The sequence below is a fragment of the Myiozetetes cayanensis genome, unplaced genomic scaffold (assembly GCF_022539395.1).
Source record: "Myiozetetes cayanensis isolate MyiCay16 unplaced genomic scaffold, myiCay2020 scf28, whole genome shotgun sequence".
Lineage (NCBI taxonomy): Eukaryota > Metazoa > Chordata > Aves > Passeriformes > Tyrannidae > Myiozetetes > Myiozetetes cayanensis.
This window is the reverse complement of record NW_026087499.1, coordinates 6,543,717-6,563,177: the sequence shown is the minus strand read 5'-3', so window position 1 is coordinate 6,563,177 and position 19,461 is coordinate 6,543,717. Positions and strand designations below refer to the sequence as shown.

The following is a 19,461-nucleotide window of genomic DNA, read 5'->3' as shown; positions in this document are numbered from 1 at the left end:
TCTCTTGGCATAATAATCCATGAAGGAACAACCAGTGGACTCAGCAGCCCCCTGGGAGTCAGGACACCCAGATTTTATTTCCAGTATTGTCTCAGAGCAGTAAAAATGAACTTCCACCATCAAGTTCCCTCATCTTGTCCTGCTGCCATCCTTTGTTCCTGTTTTCTCTCCATACAACCCCAACCTAACCCCAGCTATAGGAAACTACAGAAAGACAAATAACACTTAATGCTGTTTCACACTGAAACACAGGGAATCTGGACAATTCAGACAACTGCATTTCTGAAGTGTTTCAAATTTCAGGGGGAGGTAATTTCTTAATTTAGCTAAGCCAACTTACCCTCTCCCAAGGGGAAAATCTCCGTGCTTGCACCCTGAATGTCCTCAGCGTGCAGAATGAAATTATTTACCAGCTGAAGAAGTATGAATATCAAAAGGTTCATTAGGCATTCCAGCTAATTTGCTCTGGTCTGTAAAATTTGGTTGGGGAGAAGGGGTGGATGAAAGGCGTTAGGCTTTTGCATGGTCAGTGCTCAGCTTTCAAAACCCTACACGGCGTGGAAATAACTCCCACAGTCCCGGGCCCCTTGAAGGGTGAAGGATTCTCATGTGGGCTCATCAGTAGCTGGAAAAATATTTTTCCTGTGACATTTGTGCTTTGTCTTTTCAAGTTGGGGGTGGGGGGGGGAGAATTTTCTTCCTGTAATGTTTCGCTGCTTGGTTTTCAAGTGGGTTTTCAAACCCACTGCTTGGGTTTCTGACCTTTTTTTTTTTTTTTAAATATGAGTTGTTAGTATCTATTTTGTTTGCTGATTCTTCTCAGAATCTGTTTGTGTTAACTGCTGGTGCCTGTCCTGCAGTGACTGAGACACTGAGTGCCAGAAATGAGCTCATGCCACAGAAGGTTCCATGTGTCCCAGAGATCCGGGCACACAATTCCTCTCCTTTTTCCACAGTTGTGGTCACAGGGGAACCAACATTTTGATATTTGAGACACCACATCTCTAAACAACACGGTCCCAGCTCTTGGCTTTCTCTTGATTCCTGTGGCATGGTCAAAACTGAATTAAAACACGACCAGAGGCTTCTAAAACATCCCGGGTCACTGGCCACATGTGGAAGGGAATCAGAAAATACAAAGGGTTTTCAGTGTCATCTTCATGTTGAAATGAAGCTACTGCTTAATAGGAAAAAAAAATCTAATTGAATAATTTGAAAAGAAAGCAAGATTTTTCATTTCAGTTCAGCTGGAGTGTTTCTACTACCTTAGATTAAAATATTTTAATTGTTTATCTAAAAAATCCCAAACAATCCACTCAAATAGAAATCATTTCAGGCTATCCCGAAACATTCTCCCTGCGTTTGGGAACTGGACTGTCAAACTGTAAAACTCCAGATCTGCACCAACTAAACTAGAAGTAGTGGCAAAAATACCTGCTCCCATCTGTGAGTGACAGGCTAAAACATTCTCCATGTGTTCAGTCCCTCCAGCTGGTGAGCACAGGGCTCCTCTGTGAACACCCTTCTGCTTCCATCCCGGTGGGAAATGCTTTTGACTTTGCTCCTCATTTTGAATTCCTAGGCAAGAAGTAGCTGTGAAAGGTTTCAGCTTCTGCCCCGTGTCTGTCAGGGCACAGTTGCCTCACAGGATCACAATCCAAGAGGGAAAGTGATCACTGCAAGCTCCTGAAAGATCCCTTGTTATATCTGAAAATACCTAAAAGATGAAGTCATGTATCCTGAGAAATGCTTGGCAGATAAACCCCATGGAATATCATGCACACAGAGCTCTCTGCCTCCTGAAAAAAATCCTCTGTGGGGCTGGAGACTTTGGAACTTGTGTATTGATCGAGGGACAGTTGTGTCCTGCCTTCCTTGGGGCTACAGCTCTACTTGGGGTGGGATTGGCCTCCCCTCCATCCTTTAGAGAAATTGGTATCTGAGACCTGAAGTGTTAAATTTGGACAATTTACCCCCAAAATTAAATTTCAGAGCTGTGATCTGATGGAAATGGAGGCTGTGGATGTTATGGAGTCTGCAGAGAGCTGAGCTCTGAGCTCAGCACAGTCCAGTTCTCATGGAATGAGCTGCCTCTTCAACTTCATCTGGGCACGTTCACTCTGGAACCTAAGGATGAAAAGAGTCAGGAGAGGCAAATGTTCTCTGCTAACAAGCAGGAAAGATCCCCTGTCGTGGTGCTGTGCCTGTTCCTCTGGGAAAGCATCTTGTTATCACGGCACAAGTGGCAAAAAGTGGCTCTGCCACTGATGGAGGCCTGTGAGCACCACCACAGAGCAGAGGGGGGTGTGAATGGGTCTATTTGCTCCCTGCAGCAAATGCCCACCGAGCCAGAGCAGGATGCGATGCCAGGTGAGCACAGCTTGTTGTAGGCGTGCCCAGTTTGCTCCTCAAGGAGAATCCCTTTCCCAGGACCCGGAGGAGAAGCTCCACAGAAGCCTTTACGCCTCTTGTCCTTGCTGGTGGTCCAGGACAGAGGCAGGAAGGCTGCTGGGACAGCAGGTAGCAGCTCTGCGATGCTGCCTCTTGTTCTGGTGCCGCGGCCTGGCCTGTGCTGGTGCAGCCCCTCAGTCGCCGACCTCGCCTTGCTCCGAGCCCCCTCCTCCCCCCTCCGCAGCCGGAGCTCCTTTCCCGGCCCTGGGGGTTTTAATATTCAGGCCATACCTTCCACATGAGCTGTGCTGAAGAGTTGACGTGTCGGAGTTTATTGATATCACATCGGGCCGCGCGGGGCTGTCAGCTGCACATTCAGCCTCCCGCGACCCCCTAAGGTGCTGGTTCTGGCAGCTCTAAAGGAATCTGCACAAAAAAACAGCCTTTTGGTTTTGTCCAAGGTGAGACAATGCGGGCAGGGCCCTGCACCAGATGACAGGGCTGATAAAGGACCAAGCGGCGCAGGGATATCTTTCTTTCTTTTCACTCCTTCATTCAATCCTTCTTTCTGTCACATGCATTCTCTCCTCCCTACACTTTTCTTTCTTCTCTTTCTTCTCGGAGCAGGGAGCAGCAGAGACAGGCACAGGGGTTCAATTGCAGGCGAATGTCACAGTCCAGCTTCTCAACACATTTGCAGCAGCAGCCGCAGTTGCTCTTGGCCAACTTGACAAGGGGCTCTCTCTGCTCTCGGTCCTTTCTCCCACAGCTCCTCACAGTCACGTCCTCTGGGGTTTTCCCCGGGGGCTGAACTGAGTGTAAAGCTGTGTCTGTGTGTGTGAGGAGAAAAGTAGGCAGGGGAAGGGCATAAATATGGAGACAAAGGGAGGAGTGCAGTAGAGAGAGCAAGAAAGCAACTGGAAGTAGCAGTGAAGCAAGAGGATGTGTTTATACACCCACACACGTGTGTGTGTATATATATATATATAGTGCCTGTCTAGATAAATAAAAAAGCACAGGAATGGGAAGGAAGCAGAAGAGGGTAAAAAGAATCAGATGCTCTCCAAGGACAGCTGCCTTAATGACTTTTGCTGCATCCCTCTGTTTTCCCAGACACGGCAGAGCACAAAGTAGAGGAAGGGAGGTGGTGGCTCGTGCCCACTCTTACACACCTCTTGGCTTCAGGCAGTTGGGCTGACACTCAGATAAATGAAGCAGGGCTTGCAAACAGCAGGAGGAATGTGTTTCTCATGTGCGGTTAAGTGGTCTCTGGTGCCTCATTCTCACAGGCTGGTTTTTCAGGATTGGGAAAGGTTTATGAGGTTAAATTTGTTTATCTTTCCTGAAAGAGTCTTATACTGAAAGGTCTTTAATTTGATGGATCCAGCCAGGGCTGAAACAGCAGAGGAACTACAGGATGAGATGAAGGGCTGTTGGCAGAGCTATGTAGGGGTTTGGGATGAAAATAAAAGAGGGTGTTGCAAACTGGGATGGAGGAGCAGTGATAGAGCTGTGAGGGGACCTCGGGGTAAGAACAGCAAGGCAGCGATGGCCAAGACTGAGATGTGCTGGCAGAGCCCCCGGGGCCCAGGACTGGAACAGGGGGTGGCAGGACTTCAAGTACATGAGCAGAGCCATGCTGGGACAAAGCCAGGGGGAGCAGAGGTTGTCACAGGCAAGGAACTGTGAAACCTGGATTTGTGGGTCTCACTAGGATGGGGTGGAATGTCTGTGCATATATGGTGGGCTGATGAACAGGTTACACCAAGCGCAGTCCAGCCCAGATGTGGAGAAAGGTCACTTTTGGTGAGGTATCCCCAGCACCTGAGACACGACTGTGGTGCTTCTGCTTGGCCAATTTTTGAGAAAATCATTGATTGAAAAGCACTGGAATAGATTAAGGCTATGGGATTGGCTCTGGGATGGAAATACACGCTTGTTTATCAATGTGAGAACGGAAGTAAAAGGGTAAAACTGCCCAGAGATGTCCATCATCTGGCTGGGGGCTGTTCCAAGCCTCTCTCCTGTGGATCTGGGTGTTCTTTTCACAAGGGTGTTTGAACAGTAGAGGGTGTTTTCCACAGTGCCATTGCAGCCCCTCTTGGAGGATGGGTGTGGTGCCCATGGAGAGCAGTGGGATGTTGTTTTGTGCTCAGAATGAGGAGGGAAATTGGTATAAGGGGCTCTTGGACCCCCGGCTCGAGGGCATGTGATGCAACATGTGCTTTGCTGCAGCGGGAAAACAGGCACGGCTGGAGCACAGGGTGGGATTGCAGCAAGCTGGGCATCCCTGGGGTTTCCTTGCATTGCCTTGGCCCTGGCTGGAGCTTCCACCCAGTGGAGGCATGGCATGAATTTAGTGGATGAAAGTCAGGGACAAGCTGAGCATAAGGGAGAGAAGCTTCTTGCTGAGCTGGGGCTGTGCCACAGTCTGCCCCAGGCCAACACACCCCTGCCAGGACCCACACTGAAAACTGTCACAGAGTACCAAGCTGAACATGAACATTATATTTTACATCTTCGTCCATCACTTACTGTTTTTTCAACCCCAGGTATCACATACACACTTGTCCTTCGTGCCTGGCTTTGTATTCCTCAGGCCAGGTATTCTGTTCTGGGTTTACCTTTAACTTGCTGCTTTAACTTGTAAATTGAGGTGATTATCAAAGCATCACATCTCCATCCTTAATGCCAGCAGGCTTCCAGCATCCTGGCCACCTGTGCCCCCTCCTCCTGTGCAGCTCAGGCCCTGTGGGATGTTTGTGCTGCTCCAACATCTTCCCAGTGTCTGTGAGAAATTGTCTCAAGGGAACAGGAGAGATGAAGCTGAAAGGGAAGAAGGCAAAAAGGAAAAGCTACAGAGAAAGTGAACAGAGCTGTTTTCCCCCTGCCTCTTTATTCCCCCTGTATCCCAGCTGGCCTCCCTTTGCTTCCCAATTTTGGGAGCACTATTGATGTCTCTCTAAGGACACTGTTTGGATGCAGGCAGAGGAGCCAACAAGCCCCTGCAGCCCCTCTCGTGCAGGGCTGCGCTGGATCCTGCGCCTGCCACAAGCACGAGGCCATGAATATTGAAGTGAAAAAGAGGCCTTTTATGGACTTCACAGATGTGCTGGGACTTGGGGCAGGCCTCATTACCTCGGGGTTCTTTAAAAGGCCAAACAAAAGCCAGAAGAAAGAGTGTTAGGGGTGGAGGGGGCAGGGAGGCGAGAACTAGAAAAAAGTTGAAAGAAAAGAAAAGAGGACTGGAGTTGATGGATATTCCATCTGTTTATGTTCAGGCCAGTGCTGGGAATTAACAAAGGCTGTTGGAGACGTAGGCTCTCTTTTGCCCTCCCTCCCTCCCTATCTTCCTCCAAATGTTCTGGATGATTTGGTTTTGTTCAGTGCTTGCAAGGAGCAGAATATGTAGTGTTTTTTGTGGCCATGTGTCTTTCCGTGGGGGCACCGCAGCTGGTACTTCCCTGCCAGGCCCGGGCTGGGCTTGGGCTTTGCTGGGGGCCCTCATGTCTCACTAATTTCACATTCAGAGAGGATGGAGCCTCCGGGGCCAGATCCCTCCACCCAGATAAACGAGTGCAAACTTCTTGACTCCTACCAGAGCTGCTCTGGTGCGTCAGCAAAGGGCCTTGCTGGGGCTCTATAGGTTGTGACAGAACATCTGGTTAGGGGTGCAATTCCTTCTTCTTTGTGGGTTTGGAAAAGCCTCCATCTAGTTCAGCTTCCAGCTTCAAGGCAAAGGTATGTTCCAAACCCAGAGTTACCTGGAATGGCTGCAGCTGACAGAGAGGAACGCAGAGAGAGCTGGTGGGGAGGCTTTCACTCAAAGCAAGTCCTCATGTTGGCAAGAGCTTTTCAGTGATGGATGGGTGTTCCAAGGAAAACAGGGTCTCTCCAGCTTTTTCCTTCCAAAATCTTGTAGTGCTCCACTTGCAGTTGTGCCTCTGAACCTGGCTAGACCTGCCTCCAAAAGGCTCAGGCCTTTGTTCAAGGAGATTTAGGGATTTTCTAGTGGAAAATGGGGGTGAATTTTGGACCTCTGTGCATCCCAAATTGACACTCCAACGAAAGAAAAATGTACATTCTTTTGTTTAGAATCACACATGTATTTCAAGGCCAAGTGCCAGGTGAGATAGAATGGTTTGGATTGGAAAGGACCTTAAAGATATTCTACTTCCAGCCCCAGATACTCCTGTACAAGAGTTTTCATCAAATCCCCAATCCATGAGTTAGGAGGTGAATTCTGGCAGAGCTGGGAGGAAAGTGAGTTCTGGGTGAGTGCTCAGGGAAGCAGGACAGCCAGATCCAGGGAAAACTGAACATGTTGCACCACCTTTGGGTCTTTGAGTTCAGCATGTGAATGTGGGGCTCCTCCTGGGGGAATCTTTGGATTCAGAGCTGGAGAGATGATTGGATCCCTGGTTCCCAGATAGACCAGGGGGTGTGGATCTCACTGTGGTCATGGGTCACCCACACGTGGGGAGCTGCTCACACCTGGATGTGTGTTGTGTGTGCTCCCTTTTCATCCACTGAACCTCCAGCTCTCCTTTCTCCCTCCAGCTTCTCCTTCCACATATGATCTCACTCGTTCCATAGAGACCTTGGTGTGATGAGGGAATTCTCCAGCTGTGAAACACCTCTCCCTCTGCCCCCCATCCCCTTTTCTGTATCCATCCCAGACAGACAGAGAGACACTGTCTCTGCCTCCCTGTCAAAGAGCACCAGCTCCACTGTGAGTATTTTTTCCAGGCTGGAAAGCCCATAATGGACATTACCTCAGTCTGTGGTTTGGTTACAGCTGGTCAGTTCAGGGCCTGAATAATAAAAATACAGAAAAATACCCAAACCTTTCTCTTGCAAGGCCCCCACACTAATGCTGTGCTGAGCACTGCAGTCCCCAGCTGAGCTGTAAATGATTTTTTCATTTTCCTAGACCTGCTCCCTGGTCTGTTTGGTATTCAAGGGCACCCCACCAACAGGCACTATCATTCTGCTTGGGCCGAATTACTTGATTAAAACGCGTATCAACTATTATGTGATTCGTTTTCTGCTGCTGCTCCACGCCACAGCCCCCTAAACTATGTTAAACTGTGATACAGCTGCACAGGCACGAGCAAATGCTGGGGAATGGGGAGTTTACAGGTTGGGAAGGGGAGGGAGGGGAAACCCAAGCCTTTATTGTATGTGCTGTGGCGATTATTGGGTTTTTGTGTCTGGGAATGTGCCTGGAGAGGGGAAAGGGGGGCAAGAGATGAATTTGAAACACCTGTCCCCCTTTGCAGTCCCACCTGCTGCTGAGTAGGTTGAGGGGTGAGCAGGGGTTATTTGGGGCACACAGAAGCACCTCTGGCTCGCTGGGAACTTGGGACTTCATTGTTCTCTGAGAAGAGAGAGATGAGGCTGTTCTTGTTTTTAGGCTGGAAACTAAAACCAAGGCAGTACATTTCTGTGATGCTGCCACCGTGTCACCCTTTCTCCCAGGCTTCTCGTGGTCTTGTCTGCATTTTGATGGGTTTTGTTTGCTCTCTACCAGAGGGAAAGGCAGATGCTGAGAAGTCAGGAAGAGTTCCAGCTCTGGGGAGTGCAGGACCAGCACAGGAGACATGCTCTGTGAATGAACCTCTGTGTCTTGGTGATCCTTCTGCATCCTACATCCTTTTGGGGGAGAGGAGGAAGCAGGAGGTGTGCAGTTCCACCCTCCTGCTCCATGGCAAGAATCTCACTGTAGTCATGGAATGGGTTGGGTTGGAAGGGACCCTAAAGCCCACCTCATTCCACCTCCTACCACGGGCAGGGACACCTTCTACTATCCCAGCTTGCTCCAAGCCCTGTCCAAAGTGGCCTTGGACACTTCCAGGCTGGGGCAGCCACAGCTTCTCTGGGCACCCTGTGCCAGGGGCTCACCACCCTCACAGGGAAGAATTTCTTCCCAGTATCCAACCTAACTCTACCCTCTTTCAGCTAAAGCCATTCCCCCTTGTCCTGTCACTCCAGGCCTTTGTAAATAGTCTCTCTCTGTATTTTTTGTTGGCTCCTTCAGGTACTGGCAGGCCACAATTGGGTCACCTCAAAGCTTCTCTTCAGGCTGAACAATCCCATTTCTCTCAACCTTTCCTCAGAGCAGAGGTGCTCCATCCCTCTAATAAACTTGGCCTCCTCTGGATATATTTATATATGGATCTCATTATTTTAGGCCCTCATGACAAGGTATCCCCAAGCAGGAGGTGTTCCCACCTGTGAGAAGGTGAATGGATGGTACCTCCTCACTGTCCCATGGCAATTTGGCACCATTCATTAGGGCAATGTCAGGGAGCACAAACATCACTTGAGGTGAAACCTCATCAAGAGACTCTTTAATTGTCCTCCAGCATAAACCAGCCTGAAGTTAGTTCATGCACCTGAAGTTCAGGTGCACATGGGACTGGAAATGAGTTCAAGGATACATTTATGCTGCTGGGGCCACCAGGCTTTGGTGGATGGAGAGCACTGTGAGGAAGGGAGGGTCTTGTGTAGGGCTGTAATGTGGGGGTGCTCAGGTCTTGCTGATACCTTCAAAGGGAGCTTTTTCGCCTTCTCTCATGCCTTCAAATCCAAGTTTCCCTGTGGCTGCATTGGCTTCCCAGCCAGTCCCCTCCAGCTGGGTTTTGTGGAGCGTCTCTGGTGCTCCATCTGCATCGGGATGTGTTTGCTAAAGCCAATTGCAGCACAAAAGGTGCAGTTGTAGCCAAGCCATTCTCAAACCTGGTCCCTTCCCCCCTCCCCATCTCTCCCCTCCAACACACATTTAATTTTTAGGAGATGGTGCAGCTGGAAGGAAGAGAGAAAGCGAGGAAATGAGATGAGGAATAGTGTGCAGCTCCCCTTTACCCTCTGACAAAACCCAAGCCCCACTTTAATGAATGCGTTTCCATGTCTGGTCCTCTCTGCCAATCCTTCCAGACGGCTCCAAGGTGCTTCAAGGCAAGGCAGCAGGTCCTTGTAGAGCATGGAGGGCTCAGGCTGAGCCTGGAGGGTCTTGTTGTGGCCGATTCCACCTAATCCTGTTGATTAATTTAACTCCAGGGCTAAGAGGAGCCCAGAAGCAGTGAATGGAGAGGAGAGAGGCAGAAGGGGTGGAAAGGAAGTAGAGGAGGGAAGGGAATGGGGAGAGGGAGGAAACATCCAATCTGTAATTACTGAGGGTTTTCTTGGTCCTTTCCTCCAGCTCCACTTTCCTTCTGCCCCTTTCAAACCCCCCCAAAGAGCTCTCTCTAATGGTACCCAACCTGAGCTGGCAGCATTACTGAGGAATGTGAGCTTGTGGGAGGTAAACTCCACATTTCCTCGGGCCAGAATGGCTCTCAGAATGCGCCCAGGCTTCTCTTTGTCACCTTTCCCGTGCCATCCTGCACTCAGCCCTGCACACGAGCTCTGCCCACACTCCTCTCCACGGGCAGAAAGAACCACTGGGGTTCATTCCACTTCCCCAGCTCACTGCAGAGCAGAACTTGACACTGGTCCACACAAACCCTCGACAAGTCCCTTCACGTGGCTATTCCTCCCCTCTGGCACGAGCCACGTTGTACCTCTGCTCCAAGAAGGTGCCTGTACATTGGCACAGTTCCTCGGGAGAGGAGGGAAGGGCTGATGAATTTTCCTACTGGCATCCCTGCTTTCACTCCCATGATGAAGTCTGCCTTTTTATTTCCAAAAGTATTGTAAAGCAGAGAGGTTTGAGCAGTTTGTTTTCTTTCTGAGCTACAGAGCAGCTACACTAAAAAATAAAGGTGGAATTGCTCTTAAATATATAAAATCTAGTGGGATGAGTGCATATGTAACACACATGCCTTTCCTTAAGTTTTTTCCTTTTCTCTGACTTGTTCTGCTGTGAGATTTTTTTTTCCCCTGCATTCACCTCCCCTTTCTGCTCTTTCCTGTCAGTCTTTCCCAGTGTGATTTCCTGGGGGAGCTCCGTGGTGGACAGATAGCTGGTTCCCATCCTTCATCACAACTGCTGATTGGAAAACCACCCAAGAAGCTGCTTCTAGATATTTCTTCACCTTCTTATTTATATTGTTGCTTGTGCTGAGTAAGTGTAAAATGCTACCAGCTCATGATTATTCCTACAGCAATAGTCCCGTTGTGCTGGGGGCTGGAATCTGGGATTTCCTCTGCTCACAGCCTGTTTTTCACACAGGGATGTGTTGCAGAAAACGAAGTGTTTAAATTTTGTGTGAATCCCCAGCAAGGGAGCCTCCTGCAGTTACTCTTGCAGCTTTTGAAAGCTTCGAATTGCGGGAAATCTCTGTGGAGATTGTGCCAGTGGTTTGTCCAGGGTATTTCAGCCATTCAGGAAGGGCAAAGACCTGCTGAGTGGCACGTTAGGCAGGTGAGGGACACTGTCCATGATAACAGGGATGTGTTGTGTAACAGGCTCGACCAGCCCATCCCAGCTGGAAGACTTTCTCTGTTCTCCCCTGGTTCCCTGTCTGACAGGAGCAGCTGTGCCCTGTCAGACCAGCTGGTTCCAGGCATATCCTGGGATTTTTCTTGCTCTCTTGGTTTTGTCTTTGTAGTCGGGTCGTTGGAGCCTTGGACTTGGCAAGAGGAGCTGTGGCCTCTTTTCCCAGCTCTGCTCCTGACTCACAGGGTGACCGTAGGTGGGCGACTTCCGCCGCCCCTGCCGCGCTTGGGAAATGGGGATAATGCCAGTTGGGAGCTGTTTGGAGGCTCAGGGATAGGGAAGTTTCTATTGCAAGGGTCAGCCTTAGCCCTGTAGACAGCACTGATGGTTGGGGGTGGCACAGGTTGCTCCTCACAGCAATCAGTCGCCCCCTCCCAAAGCTTCGTGGCCAAATCGGGGATCCTCAGTCAGGACCTTAAAACTGGTGAGGAAAGTTTGGCTGTTTTCCCTTCCAGACTTCTGCAGAGAGAAGTGAAGTGGGGGAGATGAAATAAGTTACAGATCCTTTTCTGGACTGTTTTTCCTTCGCCTGGGGAGGTACTGGGTGGCAGCAGTTGGATCAGATGAACAGATGGGCTGTAGGTAGATGGGATGACACTGCTGCCAGCTGGGCATGGGGAGGGGAGATCTCAGCCACGACCACACTCATGGCAGGACTTGCCCGTTTGGGGCTTTGGTGAAACACCTCAAACAACCATTCTCATGCTAAAGAGCTCACAGGCTGCAAGTTCCTACTAAGCGTGTGTAGTGTGGTACCAACTACACCTAGATGTGGAGTAACTACAGAGAAACAGGACATTTAAACCTGTGTATTTTCCTTCCCCTTCCTCACACTGGCTCTCTCACACCCTGCACACAAACACACTTCTGTCCTTGTTTTTTTCACATACCAAACGTTTCTGGGAAAGACACAAACTAATTAATAATCACTTCAGTGATGAACCTGAATTTACTGAATGCTATAGGTTTCCAGATGTGCTTTTGCACAGCATGGTACTCCAATGCCCAGATGTGCTTCTACCTGTTCTGAATCATCTGGGACCCAGATGTGGAGGGCTTTTATTTTCAAGTGCAGATGTTCCTTTTATTTAACACACCAGCCCTTCCCTGAAAGTGGACAAAACCAAAAAACTAGTTTAGTAACAAGTTTTTGCCACCTGCATTAACATTATCTTTAAAATGTGGGGCAGAGGCTGCTCCTCTGAGGTCAACAGCGAATTTCTCACTGATTTTGGTGAGAAACGAAGAAATAAAAGGTGATCTAAGAGATGAATGTGTGTAAAGACAGTTATGTATTTGTTGCTGAGCAGAGGTAGGAGGAAAAGCTCTCAGTGTGATGTTTTTCCGCCAAACCGAGCCACCCTCTCCCTGCAGCAGAGCTGCCCTGGCCCCGGCACAGCCGCGTTACCCGAGGCCCGACACCCTCCCCGTGACGCCCCGAGACATAAAAGCATTTTTGTTTTGAATGCAGAGGCATTTTGTGGTGATCTCAGTATAAACAAGAGAGCTCCGAGGGGATATTTGCCTCCCACTCCTCAAACTGCCGCCGCTCCCCGGCAGCTGTCGGGGCACTCACAGCTGCCGTTCCCAGCCCTGACAGGAGAGGAGGCAGATTTTTGGATGATGATAATATAGAGGCTGAAAAACACCGTGAGGGACTGTAGGGAACTTTCTCGTCAAGCTGAGCATATGGAAGTCCTGATTTAATCCCTGAATTAGCAAAGGGTCACCCAAAAGTAAAAATTACTTCCCTGTGAGCACGGTTTGACTCTGGCTCTGTGGTTCCTCTGAAAGGCAGAAGTCAAGCCTGGTAGGAAAAAAAAAATCAGTGACATTATAGAGAGTCCTGTTCTCATGAGAGAGAAGGAAGAGGTGACAGAGGCCAGATCTCTCCCCTGCCTCAAAGGTATCATCCATCAGACTGTTCCTCCCCTGCTGCCATGAACCAGTGGCACATTTCTCACTGTCCCAAAGGCAGACATGAAGCTTGGCCTCAAACAGCAACATCTGCACTGCAGGGAACTGAGAACCTGCACACTGTGCCTTGAAACACAAGATTTGCTCCATGAGAGCAAACACTGGAGTCACAACTCCGTGTTCTTGGTGTGCCCCCTCCAAAATCCACTGAAGATTTGGTGAATATCAATGCAGTGCCTTCTGCTTTATCTCCAGAGGGAAAAAATGGAGTAAAACTGGGTTTACTTATTGCAGCTGTACTTTTTTGGGCCTCAGGAGGCAACAGGTGTGGTGCCAGGCTCAAGGTAGGGAGAAGGGAAAAGCACAGGTCCAGGGAAAGTCAAGGAATAAGTGACATTGGGACAATTGGAACAAGGAATAAGTGACCAATTGGACATTGGGAAATGACTTCGATGGCATCTGAACTCTGCAGGAGTCTGGTCTTGTGCAAAACTCTTGCTGAAATGGGGGAATTTAAGAGCTGAGGTACTGTATCCTGTGGGCAGCCCAACCTCCAGGTAAAGCAGAGCTGGAAGGGTTTTTTCCATCTGTAAGAATTCCTGATTGTTCTTTTTTTTTTGCTTCCTAACATGGTTAAAAAGAGCTGAAATCTTAAACACCAACACTTGACAAAATACAGGAGAAAATGAGGCAGCACAAGCCAAAGCATTTTTATGTGATATTTTTATGTGCTTATTTCAGCTTTGACATTTTTCAGTGCAAAATGTGCACCTCTGAAACAGTAATTTCAAATTAAAAATGGACATTTCTTGAAATGAGTCAACAACTGGAAGTTCTTGCTGTGTAACAATTTGAATCCAGGACCACAAGCCACCGTTTTACTGCAAGAAGTTTTAATTTTCCCAAGTTTTCTTTGCAATGTGGGAAAAAAATAATAGTAGGGAATGACATAAGTAACATTAATCTGGCAGATGTGTCATACATGGGCACCCTGGGAGGGTGGGAGGCCCTGGCACAGGGTGCCCAGAGAAGCTGTGGCTGCCCCATCCCTGGAAGTGTCCAAGGCCAGGCTGGACAGGGCTTGGAGCAACCTGGGCTAGTGGAAGGTGTCCCTGCTCATGGCAGGTGAAACTGGACGAACTTTGAGATTCTTCCAACCCCAACTGGAGTGCCTGTGATTCAATGCTTTGTTTGGACTGACAGGAGAACCAGGATTCCCTCTCTGGGCTGTTCCACCCTTCCCTCTGTATGAACTTGAACCACCCAAACCTCACCTCCCATTCCTTTCCCACCCCAGGTAACAGATTGGACGAAGGCTCTGACGTGGAATCCGAACCAGATCTGCCCTTGAAGCGCAAGCAGCGGCGCAGCCGAACCACTTTCACTGCGGAGCAGCTGGAGGAGCTGGAGAAGGCCTTTGAGAGAACCCACTACCCCGACATCTACACCCGCGAGGAGCTGGCTCAGAGGACCAAGCTCACTGAGGCCCGTGTGCAGGTGAGGAGCAGAGTCAGCACCTGGGGAACCAGCCTGTGGAACAGCTCCTTGGTCACCCTGGGGAAGGAGAGGTGAAGGTACTGCTAGGGAAGAGGAATCTCTGCTCTAGGAGGGACCAGGGACAGCCCCCAGGGAATGGCTGGAGCTGTGTCAGGGCAGGCTCAGGGTGGATCTCAGGGAAAGGTTCTTCCCCCAGAGGGTGGTTGGCACTGAACAGGCTCCCCAGGGCAGTGGGCACAGCCCCAAGGCTGCCAGAGCTGCAGGAGGGTTTGGATGATCCTCTGGGGCACAGGGCGTGACTCTTGGGGCTGGGCCTGTGCAGGGCTGAGAATCCTTGTGGGGCCCTTCCAGCTCAGCACATCCTGTGATTCTTAGAGGGTGTTGAAAGGTGGTGACATGGACACACTTCTCCAGAGCCACATCCACAAGGATTTGAGCCTTAAATCCAGGTCTGCCTGAGCCCTGAGATGAGCTCAGATGGTCAGAGCACGATACCAATAACACCAGGGTTGTGGGTTTGGTTCCTGTGTGGGCCATTCACTTCAGAGTGTGACTCAGTGATCCTCGTGAGTCCCTTCCAGCTCAGAATATTCTGTGATTCAACACTGGACTTGATCATCCTGATGGATCCCTTCCCGAGCATATTCTATCATACATTCCCACGGATTTGCAGATAGGCCCTTTGGATTTGGCCCCTTGCAGAGGTACCAGCTTTAGGGTTTGCTCCAGGTTGGGACCAGGAGCCAAACTTTCCCATTCTTGGCAAGGCATTCAGTGCTCTGTTTTCTGCTGGAGAAAATTCCTCACTGTGCTTAGGAGGAAACAGTGTGTTTGTTTCTGGTTGGTGTTTGAGGACAAATCCCACCATTTACCAACTTCTCCCGGGGGAGCAGATCATATTTTGCAAAGTTTGCAAGTTCTGTGTGTGAATTTTCATAAAAGTTGTTGGTTTTTTTTTTCCCCTCCACCTCCAGAGAGCACGAAAAGGGCGGGGGGAGGGAAGGAGAGGGGAGGAGCAGGAAGGGAGGGTTGGGAGCCGGGGGACTCTGACATCTACACGATTAATAGCCCTTGTGGGAACTCCACACAGAGACCCTTATGTCTGCAGATAAAGGCTGGGTCAGCAGTGTGTGCAAACACGCCGAGGGATCAGGAGTGTGAACAGATCGGGGGGTATAATAGAGTCCCTTGGGGACAGGGAAGGGAAGGGGGAGGGAGTGGGGATTGTGCCGGGTTCCAGCAGTGAAATGGAGACCCCAGCAGTCCGTGTGGCCACCGCGCTGGGGCTTCACACGGAGCGCGGGGCCGGAGCCACTGCCCCGGGATGGATCCGGGCCCCGAGAGAGGAGGGAAGGAGTTCTCGAGGCTTGTGAGAGGGAAACACTCACTGAACCGGCTCCCCCCCAGCAACACTGAACCAAACAGCTCCCCCACAACAACACTGAACCAAACAGCTCCCCCACAACAACACTGAACCAAACAGCTCCCCCACAACAACACTGAACCAAACAGCTCCTTCACAACAACACTGAACCAAACAGCTCCTTCACAACAACACTGAACCAAACAGCTCCTTCACAACAACACTGAACCAAACAGCTCCTTCACAACAACACTGAACCAAACAGCTCCCCCACAACAACACTGAACCAAACAGCTCCCCCACAACAACACTGAACCAAACAGCTCCTTCACAACAACACTGAACCAAACAGCTCCCCCACAGCAACACTGAACCAAACAGCTCCCCCACAGCAACACTGAACCAAACAACTCCTTCACAACAACACTGAACCAAACAGCTCCCCCACAACAACACTGAACCAAACAGCTCCCCCACAACAACACTGAACCAAACAGCTCCCCACAGCAACACTGAACCAAACAGCTCCTTCACAACAACACTGAACCAAACAGATCCTTCACAACAACACTGAACCAAACAGCTCCTTCACAGCAACACTGAACCAAACAACTCCTTCACAACAACACTGAACCAAACAGCTCCTTCACAACAACACTGAACCAAACAGCTCCTTCACAACAACACTGAACCAAACAGCTCCCCCACAGCAACACTGAACCAAACAGCTCCCCCACAACAACACTGAACCAGCTCCCCCACAGCAACACTGAACCAAACAGATCCTTCACAACAACACTGAACCAAACAGCTCCTTCACAACACTGAACCAAACAGCTCCCCCACAACAACACTGAACCAAACAGCTCCTTCACAACAACACTGAACCAAACAGCTCCTTCACAACACTGAACCAAACAGCTCCTTCACAACAACACTGAACCAAACAGCTCCTTCACAACAACACTGAACCAGCTCCCCCACAACATGAAGGCTTTTCGTTGTCCGCGGTTGTCGGGACAGTGAGCCCGAGGTGCTCCCTCAGCAGCCAGAACCGCTGAAGGTTTTTGGTGTTTCCCCTCAGCAGTCTGGGAATGGACATTTCCCCCCACCCCTGGGACAGTTGCTGGTTAAGGACTTTTCCCATTATCCCTCTTTCCCAGTCGCAGCACTGCAGGGGACACCCTCTCACCTCCCTCCAGCTGCCTCTTGAGAGGTGCTGGATTTTCCTAAATCCATCAGCCCTCAAGATTAGGCTGTGGAGACTGGAAAGGGAAATCTAGCAAACCTTAAACTGACTGCAGTGTTGATTTTAGCCAAGAGACCATCCCAGGGTGTCCACCAGTAACTGTTAATTTGCTGACCATGTAGATCAGAGATAGATGGATCTTGGGAAAGTGGCTAATTAAGGGGACTGAGGTTGGAGCTGGAATGTCTGAATTCCTCCATTTTTGTTTTGCATATTTTGTTCTAATTGCTCTCACTTGTGTAGGTGGACAGAAGGTGTTAAGTGGGGAATAAAAATAGATGTTCCTGTGGTAAAAAGGTTTTAGAAAAGGAGTTTCAAGGGAGAACAGAGTTTAGGGAGCACCTTTTTCTGGGGAGAGGGAAACCTGTGTTGCACGAGCAGGGATGAGGGACGGTGGGGAGGAAGGGAAGAGTCCCAGAGTGCACAAACCAGAGCCAGGTTCTTTTCCGAGGTGCTCTGACCTTGTGATGGTGCTGGGAGAAAGGAAGGAGGCGAAAGCAGAGGCAGAGGAAAGCTAAACAACTAACTAACTAACTAATAACTAACGAACGAACGAACGAGAACCTTTCCCTGGTCTCAAGCTGTGATCTCCGAATCCCTCCCCTTGCTCCCAGGCAGCTTTCCTGGAGGTTCCTGCCAGGGCTCCAGTAGCAGCTGTTCTCCGAGGCACATTCCTGATGGCTTTCTCATTCCAACATCCTGGCACACTCAGCTTCTTCCCACCACTTTTAAGCCTGCCGCCCCTTGTAAAATTTTCTGGATATCAGAGCAGATCTTTTGCTGGCTCTTGGGATCTACAGACATTAGTCAATCAAGTTCTCGTGGAAAAAACATAGCCACACACACACACACACACACCCATCCAGCAGGGAAGCTTCTACCACCTTGGAGTCTGACTCCTGTCTCAACAGAGTTTTTAAGCCCAGGAGATGTGCTTTGGATTAAAAATGGCTGTAAGAACAGCAGGGCCAGCTGAGAACAGGGTTTCTGGGTGTTAACAGAGAGTTTATTTACAAGGGCCTGGAGTGAGAGGACAGGGAGAGTGATTTTAAATGCACAGAGAGGAGGTTTAGGTTGGATATTAGGAAGAAATGCTTCCCTGCGAGGGTGGGGTTGCCCAGAGAAGCTGTGGCTGCCCCAGCCCTGGAAGTGTCCAAGGCCAGGTTGGACGAGGCTTGGAGTAACCTGGGATAGTGGAAGGTGTCCCTGCCCGTGGCAGGAGGGGGCACTGGATGATATTTAAGGTCCCTTCCAACCCAAACCAGTCTGGGATTCATTCTATGATCCTCTGAAGGGCCACACCAACATCTACCCATCCATCTTGTCCACAAAACTTAAGGTGTAAAATGGGAGGCAGATGTATGAGAAGTATTTTGTGACTTATAATCACAAAAGATGCTTTAGGGCAGCTCCTCAGTGTCTGACGATTGTTTCACCCACCTTCTGGACCGCAGGGCCACTCGTGTGCTGGGCAGCCATGGCTGGACACGCCCTGGATCACAGCTCAGGTGCTTCTGTCTTACTGCACCAGATGGACACACAGCCCTGCGGTGAATCCCACTGGGATAATCACAAACAGAAATAAGTGGCATTGTCTCTCTTTGCTTCTTCCTTGTCCTCACCTCTCTTTGCTTCACCGAGTGAGGTGAAGTCACCTAAGTCTTGGTGGTTCTCCCTCCCACCTGGGTGTTCACAGACCACAGTCTCCCCATGTGAGGAGCTGATGGCTCTGTTAAACTGTCCTGGCAGATCTCAGGGCCTGGCTGGTCACAGCTGCCCAGCTAAGTGGAAGTTTGACACGTTGACAGCTAATAAACTTCACAACAAGGGGGGAGGGAAGGGGGGAAGCAGCTCCAAGCTCCGGTTTCTTGTCTGCTGGGAAGATCCGGGGGGGCTGAGCAGTGTTTTTGCGAGGCCACTGCAGTGTTTGTGTGGTTGAGGTGCAGGATTTCAGCTTTCAGACTTCCACACACCCCAAGGTATGAGCTGTTCCAAGGTTAATCCCAAGATTAGCATAGCCAGGGACAAGGCTGCCATGGATTTTGGGATGAACTGGGATCGCTCTGCCAAAGCCATGCCCAGCAAGGCCAACAGTGGAAATTCCCACTGATTTTTGTGCAGGGCAAAGCCTTGACTCATGTGGCCACACTAATTGTCCAGGACTGAAGGAATTCTTGCCCATTTGCAAGTTCCCATTTCCACCCTTTCAGAAAACAAGCTGGTGGATGCCAAGCATTCATGGAATTAAAAACTAAGTCTAACAGCTAAATAATTCACTCAGTAATTTAATGGGAGCTTTGATTTTGATCTTGGATGTATTTTGGTTTTTTACACCAGTTTTTGCAATTATCTAACTGATGATGTCAAAGTCTTTATGTGGGAAAAAAACCCTTAAATGGGATTCTGTGATAATTTTGGAGCTTTTCTGCCTGGATTTTCTATAGAAGGGACTTTTTTTAGAACAACTCTTTTCTCATAAACAACTTGCCTTTGTTAATAGAGTGTTTTTCAATAGGAAAATAGTTTCACCAGGAAATTTTTGACTTCTCAAATCAGTGCTGAAGTCAGAAGAGCCACCAGGTACATCAGTCATGGGTGTGG

At 49.6% G+C, this 19,461-nt stretch overlaps 1 protein-coding gene across 6 annotated transcripts in view; it reads left to right on the top strand.

Annotated features, from left to right (window-relative positions):
• PAX7 (paired box 7) overlaps window positions 1–19,461 on the top strand; it is a 101,950-nt gene that overhangs the window by 34,471 nt on the left and 48,018 nt on the right. For all 6 annotated transcript variants that reach the window (XM_050322334.1, XM_050322336.1, XM_050322337.1 and 3 more), the window contains exon 5: window positions 14,049–14,248. In XM_050322334.1, the coding sequence (XP_050178291.1) occupies window positions 14,049–14,248 (200 nt within the window). The remainder of the gene's footprint in view (window positions 1–14,048; window positions 14,249–19,461) is intronic.